The sequence below is a fragment of the Fusarium coffeatum genome (assembly GCF_003316985.1).
Source record: "Fusarium coffeatum strain FIESC_28 chromosome Unknown BRIP53273_contig_320, whole genome shotgun sequence".
Classification (NCBI taxonomy): Eukaryota; Fungi; Ascomycota; class Sordariomycetes; order Hypocreales; family Nectriaceae; genus Fusarium; species Fusarium coffeatum.
In genome coordinates this window covers 83,744-97,551 of record NW_022158109.1, presented here as the reverse complement: position 1 = coordinate 97,551, position 13,808 = coordinate 83,744, and the positions used below count along the sequence as shown (strand labels likewise).

The window sequence follows — 13,808 nt, the reverse complement described above, 5'->3', positions numbered from 1 at the left end:
ATCTGAGCACAGCGATGCTCACATTCGATAGAAGAAGACGACATGGTGAGCTCTTCGTGTATAGTGAGAGCGATGATGTTGGCGGTAAGTTGAGGAGCTGTAAAAGTGGATGCTGTTGAACTGATCAAGTTACCTTACCCTGTGGCAAGATTGCATTTTGGATATATCATGATATGCTGAAGATGTCAGACTATTTTACCATTATGATACGATACAATCAAATTGCTTATTAGTCGCAAGTTTTAATTAATGCTTCTATGTATTCGAGATGGCTAGTTTTCCCGCAATTAATTAGGTAGGTACTCAAGCACCGTCACGATGAGTCCAACGTACCTAGATTTGCTTCCAGGCTTCAGTTTGCACCTTGTATCAACTTTCTAACAATACTGCGAGAAAATACATGAGCCTAAAGAGTACTACGTATGCGACTCGTACCTAATTAGTAACTAATTAATGATTCGTAAAATGTTACTATCGGTGTCCATCTGACGCCAATTGATGCTGCACCTATGATACCTAGTACAACCATGAAATTCTGGCGTAGTGGGAATTTCCACTCACAACCTCCCACCTAATAACGCCTACTATGTCCAGCGAAGCAACACCTTCATAACTCCTACCGAAATCTCACAGAGGACAAAAATGTCAACATCACACCGTATCGGACAGCGCATCTCTTATGATGGCGCTCTCTGCACAGTGAGATTCATTGGTGAAGTCGCAGGCACAACAGGGACATGGCTGGGTGTAGAATGGGACGACTCAGCCCGAGGCAAACATGACGGGTGTCACAAGGGCGTTCGTTATTTCACTTGTAAGATCAAACATTCAACTTCAAATAGGCTCATTCTGCCTGCGTTTGCTTTGACAAAAATTGACGGGCTCTCACAGGCAAATCTAAATTCCCCACCGCTGCTTCATTTGTGCGGCCTTCTCGACCGGCTGACCCGCCGCGTCACTTCCTGGCAGCTGTCAATCACAAATATGCCGGCGAGTACACGCTTCCAGACGGAAGAAGGGCAGCAGAGGAGATCATATTCTTTGGGAAGCGTGCTGAGGAGGTTGGGTTCGAGAAGATCCGCAAGAAGCAAGCCAATATTGGCGAGCTTACGGTGGTGATTCTGGAGGACCTTCAAGTCGCCAGCGCAAGAGCCGAGGACGAAAGTGAGGGAATCATTTCCAAAACATGTCCCAAAATCACGCAACTGGATCTTAGTCGAAACCTGTTTGAGCGGCTTGACCCTGTCTTTGATATTTGCCGTGAGCTACCAAACCTCCAGCATCTTACCCTCAAGTTTGTGATATCACCCAAGAAAGGCGAACTGTTTGCTGACCGACCACAGTGGCAATCGATTTCAGGAGATTTTGGACAACAAAACTGAGAATGTTCTCAGTAACGTCAAGGAACTATCCCTGGAGGAAACCGTGATGAGCTGGGAAGAAGTTTGTCACATTGCAACAAAGTGTCCGTCGCTAGCCGCTCTTGATGCTGGATCAAACCAACTCCAATCTATCCCGGAACTAACCTACGGCACCCTTCCGTCGACTTTGACATCTATCAATCTTGAAATCAACGAGTTTAGCACGTTTGTCGATGTCAGCACCCTCACTGCACTTACTTCTCTGCGCAACATTCATCTCAAGGGAAACAACATCACTGCAATCGCACCAGAGGGCGTTGACGGCCCAATCTTCTCAGAAAGCGTCCAGTACCTTGATGTTTCATATAACAACATTCAGTCATGGACATTCGTGGACAAGCTTCCCAAACATTTCCCTGGTTTGGTTGGATTGAGGATTGGCCACAATCCATTTTATGATGCTGCTGACGCCGATGCCAAAGCATCCTCTTCAGAAGAGTCTCACATGTTTACCATTGCTCGATTGGCTTCACTTAAATCGCTCAACTTCAGTCAAGTCACACCGGCTGATCGAACAAATGCTGAAATGTTTTACCTTTCTCGGATCGGAAAGCAGCTTGCAGCTGCACCGGAAGAGGCTGAAGCAGAAGTCTTGGCGCTGCATCCCCGTTACACAGAACTATGCGAGATTTACGGCGCACCAAACATTGTACGTAGGTCAGAGGTCAATCCTGCGTTTTTGGAGGCTCGTTTGGTCACTGTTGGCTTCCTTGTAGAAGGAGGCGAAGAGAAATCAACAAAGATTCCCAAGTCCTACGACATCTACGCCGTCAAAGGGATTGCTGGAAAACTCTTTGGCTTGTCGCCGCTCAAACTTGGCCTCATCTGGGAAACAGGAGAATGGGATCCTGTCGCTGGCTTTGATGATCAAGAGGGCGAAAGTAGTGACGAGGAGGATGCCGAGGAAGAGAGGGAACGCAAGGATGTCGATGCAAACGCTGCTGAGGAAGAAGAGAACACAGGTAAACCAGGAAGATGGGTTAAGAGAGAAGTTGAGCTTAAAGATGGACCGAGACAATTGGGTTACTGCGTGGATGGTTTGGATGTCAAGATCCGTGTGGAGGCTCGATAGATGACACAAACTTATTTAAGCTGCATATACCTGTGCTTGTTTGTACTGCAGCAAACACCATCCATGGGTCACTTCACAGCTGGCAAGCATTTAATCGAATGATATAAAGCAATGGCCACCTCAGGCTTATGTCTATCTGACTTTTCCCGCCTAGAAACCATGGTGTTATTCTTTCCTCATCACAACCACATCAGTCATCGCCATCATGACTTTCGTCCCAAAGCCTCAGTTCTTCCTGATCAGACCCGGGGCCGAGAAAATCACGCCTACAGGGCAGATCATAGCCCAGCCCGCAACTGCTGTGCCTCTCATTCCCGTCGACCTTTTGCCTGGTTGGGTAGATGTCGTCGGCGTCCCGCGAAGTTTATCGCCAGACGAAACCAAGGATATGGGAAACTTGGGAGTCGTCCATGCAGAGCAGCATATCTACAAACTCCGATTTGCATCTGTCACTGAGGAGGAGATTTTTGCAAGCTATGAAGTGGACGAAGATACTGAATGTACATCAATGACACTGCCAGATACTACCAACTTGAGTCCACCGGGCTCTCACGATGGTCATCAAGAAGACCAGAACCCAAGGGCATTCACCCCAGCATTATCTCAGTCCCCCACGCCCCAGAAGAAGCTCAAACCAGCCCAAGGAATCTCATCGAGCCGCCACAACCCAGAAAACCAACAGCAACAGCCGGCCCAGCCAAAGTCTGCCCCGAAGAGAGAACCACCATCAATTTCAACCAACACCACATCTCCATCCTCACAACTACCCTCGCCATGTCGACACTGGTGTCAACAGGGAGTCTGCAAATGGGGTGCAGACTGCCACCACCAGCACACGATGCCCACCTCCTCAGCCGGTCTTGCAGACGTTGGCCTCGCCCAGTTCCCTGACTGGTGGCTTCAGGCGCGGGGTGTCATACCTATGCCTCCAGAAGTGCTTCGTGCCGCAGATATAACGAGTGCCCGCCGAATGGATAAGAAGTTGGCCAGTTCTATGAAGAAGAAGCCGAAGTTCAGGGGTCGTGCTAAGCGTATCGACGTGCAACCGGCGGATCTGCATGAGAATTTGTCGGAGGCTGATGTGGAGGACGATCTTGAGAAGGAGTTTGAGAAGAAGCTGGCGACGGTGAATGAAGTGGTGAAAGAGCCGGAGACGCAAAATGAGGGCATCTTGATTGAACTTTGAGGCTATCACCACTATCATGGAGACGCAACAGCCTGCATTGACCGGGCATTCGGAATTTTGTATTCCCAATTATCGAATTCAATGAGAAATAGTTTCTGTCAACCAAGTAATCATCACTTATCCCATAAAACAAACTGTTAGCTAGAAGTAGGTAGCGTCACAACACGATAACTACTTGTTATGCGTCTAAGACCCGAGAATCCAACCAAAACAAATGAGCTGACGTCCTGTTTCCGTTTTGGTTGATAGCATGGCTTATGGATGCAAAATGTAACCTCTCATCTACTGCTGCGGGTTTACGGGGTACGACATCGGGTTTATGTCATACTGAAGCTGTAATGCCGATGGATCGGAGTGGCGCAACATCATCACCGTAGTTGTGAATGGATATAGTTGATTGATAACGATAAAAATCAGATAAAATGCCTTGCCTCCGTTGAGTATAAATATATCATTGGGTCTTCTCAAAACACCCCTCAAGACCCCCTTTACTGATATCCTCAACACCAACTTCGTAACCCTCTACTATACTTACTAACATGACTGAAATTCTCGGAAAGCCAGTCGGCCCTGTTGCCTATGGCCTCATGGGTAAGTGATATCTCATCATGGAAAGATGTAAGAAATTAACAAAGCATAGGCTTCACCTGGCGTCCCGACCCAACTCCCCTAGATCAAGCTGTTGAAGCTATGCGCGCCGCCTTCAACAACGGCTGCACCCTCTGGAGCGGTGCCGAGTTCTATGGACCCCCAAGATACAACAGCATGACTCTTCTCAAGGCCTACTTCACAAAATATCCCGAGGATGCCGACAAGGTCACCATAGCCATGAAGGGAACCTACAAAGCCGAGGCATTTAAGCTCGATGGATCCCCTGAGAATGTTCGAAGATCCATTGATAATGTGATTGACCAGCTCGGTGGGACTAAGAAGCTTGACCTATTCGCACCATCAAGACGAGACCACAAGGTTCCCTTTGAAAAAACCCTTGGCGTCATCCAGAAGGAGTACGTTGAGACTGGCAAAATTGGTGGTGTTGCTCTCTCAGAGTGCAGTGCTGCCACCATCGAAGAGGCTGTCAAGATTGTCAAGGTCGGTCTCGTTGAGGTTGAGCTCAGCTTGTTTAGCACAGACATCCTACACAACGGCGTTGCTGCCGCTTGTGTAAAACATAACATCCCCATCATGGCCTACGCACCTCTCGGGCGTGGCGTAAGTGTATCTACTTGAATCTATAACTTTCACATAACTAACAATCATCGCAGATGCTTACTGGCCGCTTCGCCAACAGCTCCGAGTTCCAAGGCCAGGGAATTGCTAGCTCCTTCCCTCGATTCCAACCCGAGGCTTTCCAGCACAATCTCAAGCTTGTCGAACAAGTCAAGGCTGTAGCTGAAAAGAGGGGTATCACTCCAGCACAGCTCGCCATCAACTGGGTGAGAGGTCTGAACGGCCGCAAAGGACTTCCCACTATAATCCCAGCACCTGGAGCGACCACAGCAGCCAGAGTCGACGAGAACGCTCAACACATCCCGCTTTCGGAAGAAGAGATGGACACTCTAGGTGAGATAGCTGATGCCTTCGAAATTTCCGGTGGACGATACCCCGATGGTGCGCCGATGCAAACTTGATGAATATCTGATGTCGAGTTAGAACATATTCATAGAACTCTAGTGAAGCAATGAATAAGGAATGTCGTTGATATTCAGCTGTAAATTGTCCACGTGTTGCCCAAAACAAAAAAGGCATTCGGAATTGCAGAATTCATAAAAATGAATGCCATCATAAAATGTTGATTGTATGTGCGTTTTAGGAGTGCGACCTACCAAGTTATGCTTCACGTCTTTTATAGCAACAATCATGATGATTGAAGCGGGGAAGACGGCACCCTTTCAGATAGGTTGTAGCACACTCATGCTGAGCTGTCGAGGTTCCTCGCATGAGTTGTACGAGGTTTGAGTTGAATTTGAGCTCCAGTCGCGAAAAGTTGAGGATGATATTGATGTGGAGCTCACACGTGACATCATAATAGCTCAGCCTGAACCAGTTGCTGAAGGCATCGTGGGTCACGTATTGGTCAGCTGTCAGGATACTCAAAGTGTCCAATACAATCAATTATTACAATAAAGCATCGAATGCAGAGATTCTGGGGTATATCGGTAAATTCAGTCGACAACTATCTCACAAGACAAGACGTACGCCTACTAGATTATGCTGCTGATGCTCCATCCAATAAAGGTCCTTAAACTATCAACGCACCATTGGAGCCGACTGCCTCCAATCGGTTCACAAGTTTCTTCACGTTCGACCAGTCCTCGTTCTTCAGGCTCTCCTTGCCACCGAGGCCACTGGCAACCTCAAATACCGTCAATGAGCCGTCAATGCCACCAGTAGCAAGACGCTTTCCATCGTTAGGTTCCCAAGCAACCTTGTTCAGACTCTTCGAGAGCATGGTTCTGCCATCCTTTCGAGAGCTGGGTGAGATCTTGGACACAGGTTCCTCGGTCTCAACTGCAATATCCCAAAGCTCCAACCAACCAGCGCCGTCAACCAAGGCGAAAATGTTGGGCTTGACGGGCGACCACTTGGCGTCATACACAACATCTTCACGGACGAATTCAATCAGAGGCGAAATAGTACCATCGCCAGATCCGATCGTAGACGTAGCTGCAGGTGCTCGGACCTTCCAGAGCTTGACACTCCAATCCAGAGATGATGATATAACCAGATCACCCAAATCCACGGGGCCCCTAGCAGGATGGAAATCCACCGACATGACGGGGGCGGTATGTCCCTTGTAGCTGATCTTCTTATCGACGCCAGCCTTGGCACCAGCACGGTCGTATCGATGACAAGGGAAGATAGTACCCTCCTCGCTACCCACAAGGAAGAAGGTAGGATCTGTATCCGGGAAAGAAAGACACGTGGGACTCACGTCTTCGACAGCCACCTTGGCCTGACTAGGGTTCTTCAATTCGAGAAGTTCCTGGGGCTGAGCGAAGACATCCATGGTCCAACCACAAACCACACCATCAGTAGAGCAAGAGATGATGTTGTTGGCGTTTTGAGTACCGACAATGTCAACAGAGTAAATAGGGTGAGCGTGACCGTAACCTGTCAAGGGGGTCTTCTGCACCGGCGCAGCCTTGGCTCTCGTATCCCACAGCAAGACCTGGCCACTGTATGAACCACCAATGATCAAATTGCTGTGATAGGGCGAGAACTTGGCAGTGAGAACATCCGACTGCGCAGTAAAAACGTATTCGGGACGATCTTGCATGTGCATATTCCAAACCTGGACCAAGCCATCCGGTTCGTGAGGAGCTGTCGGGTTCTTGGTGTAGGAGGCGAGAAGAAGCTCGTTGAATTTGGGCGAGAAGTCAATTCCACTGATCATGCGCTTCTTAGACCACCGCTCATCGAAGAACTGAGCTACTTCTTTTATCCTGTGTCGTCCCTTGCCGCCCGTATTACCACTGTCCTCATCGTCGTCGTCTATGTCTTGGCCTTGTAGAGCGTAGTCTGTAAGAATGTCATATGTCTCTTGGTCAAGAGCCCTCTCGATAACCTTTGTAGACTTCTCAAGGAAATCGAAGAAATCGTCCGATTGCGCAATAGCATCGAGCTCTTCAGCAGTCCAGTTCCTCGAAGTTTGGTTTGCAGCCGCCCCGGAAGGAACGACACCGTCACTCAAAAATTCTTTTGTCGCCCGTAGCTCTTCTTCAACCTCTTCCCTGATCTTCTGTCGGAGTTCTTCCTCGCGATCCCGCTCTCTCCTGCTCAGCCTCTTGCTGGGCGTTGAAGTTACGGCGGGAGCATCTTCGGCCTCCGAGATGAGAGATTGTGCTCTGGTTCTGGTAGGTGTTGTCCATTCCTCCGTGGTCTGAACGCCTTTGCTGTACGAGAATACCTCCTTCACTGGAGATGGTGGACATTCGAAGACGGTCAGGAGAGGAGCGGTACTGAGACTTGGGGGCGGTTGGGCGGGGATATGAATGTTGCTAGGCGTAGTAACTTCGGAAGGTTCGTTGCTAATCTCGCCAGCGCTAAGGACACTGTTCGGACGGCTACCGCGAGGAGCGGGAGAGCCAGGCCCTCCTGTGACTGCTGAGCCAGGCCTGCTGTCACCAACAAGACTGTTAATGAGGGTTTCGATCTCGCGGCGGTTATCCGCTCTTCCAGGGGTTGGCGATATCAACTGTGGCCGAGAAACGTCAACGAGGGGCACAAAGGCGGTAGAGTATCAGGGGACCAACGTCGCTAGAACTTCCTACGCTCCCACGACCTGCAGTCGCTGCGTTTGCCCGAAGCTCCCTTTGGCGCTTGAGCTCAGCGAGCTTCGCCTTCTTCGCTAGGATTTCATCTCGACGTTGCTGCATTGTGGATGTTCCACAGTCGCATCGCGGGACTGCTCGATATTGGGGAAGCTATGATATTTGGAGGTTGTAGATCGTCGATGGTTGAGCACGGTAACAAAAGATTCACTTTTCAAAACGAGTGTGCAGTGACAATGGACAAAAAACAAAACCAATGTCACGTCACAATGCTGAAGTAGAGTAGTTGTATGTACTTGTGTGGTTGTTTGTCGCGATAGAAGTTAAACAGTAATGAGCTTGCGATGGGGTCCAATTGAATCCATCCATGCGCAACGGGACTGGACTCAATGGCACTCCAGGTACTTGCACCCCCCAGAACCCCCTGCACAAGCCCGACTGAGCTCTTAAATGTTAGTGGAGTTGGTGATGATACGTAGCAAAGTCTAACTCCACCTACACTCAGACTTACTACGAGGCAGAGCACGTGATCACTTTGGCCGGCTCGCTGGCTCCAGCTTGGCCGAGCTCCCCAGCCGCCAGCGGTTGGCTGGCTCTTTAGGTTGGCAGCGAATGGAAAAACTGCGACTTTTCCCGACGACTTTTCAATTCTTCACCTCAAGCCGACGCATCTAATCCCCTCGAGCCACTCCGACTGGGTCCATTGACAAGCCATTGTCGACCCCGACTATCGTCAATACCGATCCTTTCGCTTTTCGTCCCGTCCGCCCTTTTTTTGCGACTCTATTCCCAATGGCTTCAACCGGAGTGAACGTGCGTGTTATCCTCCCCCGATTCGGCCGCTCGACCGTCTCCCAAGCCCGAGCTCTCGACGACATCGGATTATGGAATGCGAACTTTCGAGCGGCACAATTGGGCTGAATTGTATATGGATCATGGGGACTAATTGAGTCATTTATAGGTTTTGCGGTGGTCCGCCCTCGGCCTGGGCGTCTTCTACGGTTTCACCCACCAGCGAGCGATTACTGCTTCCCAAAGGGCTGAGCACGCGCAGCACGAGTACGAGAAGAAGGAGAAGCTTATCCAGCAGGCCAAGGCTGAGTTTGCTAAGAAGAAGAACCCTCCATCTGGTGATGATGGTACGTCATATCCAATATCGCTCCAAAGCTTCTCAGGCAATTGGCAGCGGCATATCGCGCACATGCAAACCGGCAACACCTGACTAACAGATACAAAAGTTATCACCGACCCCTCAGACCCCAAGTTCGACCTTGAGAAGCTGCTGTTGAAGGTTCAGAAGGAGAGCCCTTAGATATGTAATAATGGCGCGGGGGAACGCAAATATGGATGACAAGGGAGAGAATTGAACGATAAGAGGTTTCGGCGAAAAAGGTTACCGCTAGTGAAACAGGTCCTGATGGGGCAATAATCCGAGCCTCGAACCAGACCCGATGTATGATTGAGGATATACGTGGCGGTCCTGCATAGATGTTTCCTTAGGTCCCTGTTTAACTCTGTGTACAGGTGTACAATATATCTACTTTAGACGGCAAAACGTCAATGGTCTTGAATACTCCAGGGATTGTGTCACTTTGGCATGTGCTTCTACTTGGGCTGAACAGACATGATTATCGATATAGACCATCGATGATATGATGTGTTACCATGGGACTAGCTTTCTCATGTTAGGCTCCATATGCACTACCGAGCCCACTATGCCTGAGCCAACTCACGATATACGATAAGATGATTAGCAAGATGATGTTGTATCAGCATTTTGACTCTGACAACACTGGGTATTTCTAAACTCTAAGTATTACGACATGGCAACTTTCCCCTCACAGTGCTCATCGAAGCTCATAACAATTCTCTCAAACAATAGGCGAAGAATTGGCACCGACATCCATATAAAACCACCACATGACGTTCATCTCTCTTCTCAACCCAAATGATATCTTTTGCTTATACTGTACATTTCTGCTGTGTCACTGCACTTCACAGGTCTCTTGTGTTTGTTTCATAATATGCCCTTTCATTCATTTGGACATCAAATTGTTGAGAGAGACAGAGGCTTTCCGTATGAAACTTCAATGGGAATGCTATCGTGTTAAGCTGGGATTGGCACTTATGCCATCTAGCTTTACGGAAAGATCCAAGCTTCATACAAAGTATCTGGCTGGGTAGAAGTTCTGAATTGGTGAAGCTTATGATGGCTGATGTCAGATAGGTAGGCGGTTTGCAAAAGGGCTCTTGTGATGCAGAAGAACAAAAAACAACAGCTTTAAACCTCGTGACCCAGCAAGTACCCAATGACAGGACCAGTGATTAAGTGTTATAAAGTTGATATAAGTTACCTTGGGCAGTATTTCTTCGGAAAAACGACGGTTCAGGAAGGACAACTGAGGAAGCTAACGTTTCGAATTGGACCTGACGAAGTGTAACAAAAAGATACGTACCTTTTCTGTGGGAAAATGACGCCCCACTTCATGGAACCTCGACCTCCTGGTGCTTGTACCTAGGTAGCTCCCGCATTGGAAAGCGTAAAGCTCCAAGCTGTCCTTCTGGTGGAGTTGAACATCATCTCGGGTTTTGGATTCGACAAGTTGCATCAAACATTGTCGACAATTGCAGCCCATCATGACGGCAGTAACGTCAAAACACAGCGATACGCTCGCTCTATTGACAGGAACCAACACAAGGACTCTTTTAAGAGTTCTCATTCTTTTCTTCATCGCTGGCGCAGCTATCTCCAGTCGTCTCTTTTCTGTGATTCGTAAGTGTTTCTCCCCTCATGATGGATGCTTTATGCTGTCGCTTTCGCGTCGTTTCTCTCCAGAGTCCTAAGGGTATCTCTAACTATAAAGATTATATTTGCTAACTCGCTGGAAACAGGCTTCGAAAGCATCATTCACGAATGTCAGTTCCTCCCGCGCCGCATACTAATCGACCAGCCCATGATCGCGAGCTAACACCATGATAGTCGATCCGTGGTTTAACTTCCGTGCGACCAAGTACCTCGTGGCCAATGGATTCTACAATTTCTGGGATTGGTTTGATGACCGAACATGGCATCCTCTTGGACGAGTTACCGGAGGTACCCTCTATCCTGGTTTGATGGTGACCAGCGGCGCCATCTACCACGCTCTCCGTACGCTCACTGTCCCCGTCGATATTCGAAACATCTGCGTTCTTCTCGCCCCTGCCTTCTCTGGCTTGACCGCTTATGCCGCCTATCTCCTCACTAACGAGATGACCACAACGCCATCTGCTGGTCTCCTTGCTGCGGCCTTCATGGGAATTGCCCCTGGCTACATTTCCCGATCCGTCGCCGGTAGTTACGATAACGAAGCCATCGCCATCTTCCTCCTCGTCTTCACCTTCTACCTCTGGGTCAAGGCTCTGAAGAGGGGTTCCATGATTTGGGGTGGTCTTTGCGCCCTGTCCTACGGCTACATGGTTGCGTCGTGGGGTGGATATGCCTTCATTACATGTCTCCTACCCGTCCATGCTTTTACTCTCATCTGCATGGGCCGCTACAGTGATCGCCTCTACCTCAGCTACACGGCGTGGTACTCTGCTGGCACACTGGCCAGTTTCCAAATTCCCTTTGTTGGCTTCCTCGCTGTTAAGACCAACGAGCACATGCCTGCGCTTGGTATGTATACATGAATGTCTGCCATGAGCTCAATGACTAACAAGATTCCAGGTGTTTTTGGTCTCCTTCAAGTGATCGCCTTCATTCTCTTTATTAAGCGTGTCATTCCTGGTCGCCAAATCACCACCATGGCTATTGGTGCTGGTGTATTGACCTGCTTGATTGGCTTGACCGGCCTAATTCTGCTGACCTCTCTTGGTTACATTGCACCTTGGGGCGGTCGATTCTACTCCCTGTTCGACACTGGTTATGCCAAGGTTCATATTCCCATCATTGCGTCTGTCTCAGAGCATCAGCCCACCGCCTGGCCCTCATTCTTCTTTGATATGAACTTTCTCATCTGGCTCTTCCCCGCCGGTGTTTACATGTGTTTCCAGAACCTGCGAGATGAGCATGTCTTCGTTGTCGTCTACGCCATGTTTGCAAGCTACTTCGCCGGTGTCATGGTCCGTCTCATTCTTACTCTGACCCCTGTTGTTTGCGTTGCCGCTGCTATTGCTGCTTCTCAGCTCCTTGAGACCTACATGCAAATCAACCAGCCTGAGCCTTCGGCAGAGGGTCAAACCGAGAGTGCCGAAAGCTCCAAGAAGAACAAGGGCTCTCTCCGCTCACTTTCAAAGCCATCCGTCGGTATTTACACTGTCATGTCCAAGGTCATGGTCGTGGGCGCTATGGTCATCTACCTGGTCATGTTCGTCACACACTGTACCTGGGTCACCTCCAACGCCTACTCATCACCTTCGGTTGTACTGGCCAGCCGCATGCCTGACGGCAGCCAGCATATCATCGACGACTACCGAGAGGCGTACCAGTGGCTTCGACAGAACACCGAGAAGGACGACAAGGTCATGTCTTGGTGGGATTACGGTTACCAGATTGGTGGCATGGCTGACCGACCTACCCTTGTCGACAACAACACTTGGAACAACACACACATTGCGACTGTCGGCAAGGCCATGAGTTCTAGCGAAGAGGTCAGCTATCCTATTATGCGCCAACACGAGGTTTCTTATGTTTTGGTTGTCTTCGGTGGTCTTATCGGCTACTCCGGAGACGACATTAACAAGTTCCTCTGGATGGTTCGCATTGCTGAAGGTATCTGGCCCGATGAGGTCAAGGAACGTAACTTCTTCACAGCTCGCGGAGAGTACAAGATCAACGAGGAAGCTACCCCAACCATGAAGAACAGTTTGATGTAAGTGTATACATGTCCGTTCTGAAAAGTGCCTTTGAGCTGACTTTCTCCCCTTAGGTACAAGATGTCCTACTACAACTACGCAGGCATGTTCCCTCCTGGAAGAGCTGTTGATCGAGTTCGAAACACCGCCATGCCTTCCGAGGGACCTTCCCTTGATACACTGGAGGAGGCTTTCACTAGTGAGAACTGGATTATCCGTATCTACAAGGTCAAGGATCTGGATAACGTTGGCCGTAACCACGTCGCCGCTGGCGGCTTCAGCCGGGGACAGAAGAAGAAGAAGGCACTCAAGAAGCGAGCTGCTTCCGCCGCCCGCTTGGACTAATTTGAGTTTGATTTGCTGGAAGCAGGACAGAAAGAAAGAAAACAGGGCTTTCAATGTTTCCCGCATTTAGACAAAAGTGAATTAAAGATGTATATCAATGTAAGAGATTTGCCCGTTTGAAGAAGAAAGTACGGAAGCAGGAATGACTTCTTTGTCTCAACGAAATTATCGTCACTGTACGTGCTGCATGAGTGTTTGCCGTGATACAGGATAAAAGTAAGGACGACGCAACAAAGACTCGCATAAACCGCTTATGCGGGTTTGCATGCCTGAGAAAAAGAACACTTCTGTTTGCATTCTAGAAAAAAAGAGTTAAGATCATGCAATATATGAAGCATAGCTCTGAACGCTGTGAATATATTTCCGTTAGGTAGGTAGGTAAGACGTTAGGCATTCACGACATATATCTAAAGACTATAGAGTCGTATATATAGGAGTGGCTCGCTTTCGCCTTTCCATTCTCTTCATTGCCATCGTCAGTACCCTCATCGTCGACTTTGTCTTTTTGACTTTTGGGATATTCTCTACCGCGTCAAGGGATCAATCTAGAGATCCAGGAAGGGACTTGAGCGTTCTCGAAGAACAGCAGAATTCATAGAGCACTTTTGAAGAAAGATCCAGGGGTAGGTCTACTTGACTTCATGTGCAGGACCAGTGATGTCAAGGCTGACTGACAT

General features: G+C 48.9%; 6 protein-coding genes across 6 annotated transcripts; 5 read left to right on the top strand and 1 right to left on the bottom strand.

The window, feature by feature from the left end:
* Positions 1 to 642: 642 nt before the first annotated feature.
* FIESC28_10531 (uncharacterized protein) lies at positions 643 to 2,493 on the top strand (the record flags this gene model as incomplete). Its single annotated transcript, XM_031164662.1, has 3 exons — positions 643 to 814; positions 892 to 1,294; positions 1,344 to 2,493. The coding sequence occupies 3 exons, from the start codon at positions 643 to 645 to the stop codon at positions 2,491 to 2,493; spliced, it is 1,725 nt and encodes a 574-aa protein (XP_031011307.1).
* Positions 2,494 to 2,698: 205 nt separating this feature from the next.
* FIESC28_10530 (uncharacterized protein) lies at positions 2,699 to 3,679 on the top strand (the record flags this gene model as incomplete). The annotated part of the gene is made up of 1 exon (XM_031164661.1): positions 2,699 to 3,679. The coding sequence occupies one exon, from the start codon at positions 2,699 to 2,701 to the stop codon at positions 3,677 to 3,679; it is 981 nt and encodes a 326-aa protein (XP_031011306.1).
* A 539-nt stretch (positions 3,680 to 4,218) lies between these two features.
* Positions 4,219 to 5,310, top strand: FIESC28_10529 (uncharacterized protein; the record flags this gene model as incomplete). Its single annotated transcript, XM_031164660.1, has 3 exons — positions 4,219 to 4,270; positions 4,320 to 4,891; positions 4,945 to 5,310. The coding sequence occupies 3 exons, from the start codon at positions 4,219 to 4,221 to the stop codon at positions 5,308 to 5,310; spliced, it is 990 nt and encodes a 329-aa protein (XP_031011305.1).
* A 611-nt stretch (positions 5,311 to 5,921) lies between these two features.
* On the bottom strand, positions 5,922 to 8,058 carry FIESC28_10528 (uncharacterized protein; the record flags this gene model as incomplete). Its single annotated transcript, XM_031164659.1, has 2 exons — positions 5,922 to 7,877; positions 7,936 to 8,058. 2 exons carry the CDS (start codon positions 8,056 to 8,058, stop codon positions 5,922 to 5,924), a joined length of 2,079 nt encoding a protein of 692 aa, XP_031011304.1.
* Positions 8,059 to 8,745: 687 nt separating this feature from the next.
* On the top strand, positions 8,746 to 9,265 carry FIESC28_10527 (uncharacterized protein; the record flags this gene model as incomplete). Its single annotated transcript, XM_031164658.1, has 3 exons — positions 8,746 to 8,766; positions 8,915 to 9,092; positions 9,192 to 9,265. The coding sequence occupies 3 exons, from the start codon at positions 8,746 to 8,748 to the stop codon at positions 9,263 to 9,265; spliced, it is 273 nt and encodes a 90-aa protein (XP_031011303.1).
* A 1,325-nt stretch (positions 9,266 to 10,590) lies between these two features.
* On the top strand, positions 10,591 to 13,131 carry FIESC28_10526 (uncharacterized protein; the record flags this gene model as incomplete). Its single annotated transcript, XM_031164657.1, has 5 exons — positions 10,591 to 10,726; positions 10,846 to 10,869; positions 10,934 to 11,608; positions 11,660 to 12,803; positions 12,861 to 13,131. The coding sequence occupies 5 exons, from the start codon at positions 10,591 to 10,593 to the stop codon at positions 13,129 to 13,131; spliced, it is 2,250 nt and encodes a 749-aa protein (XP_031011302.1).
* Positions 13,132 to 13,808: the final 677 nt, after the last annotated feature.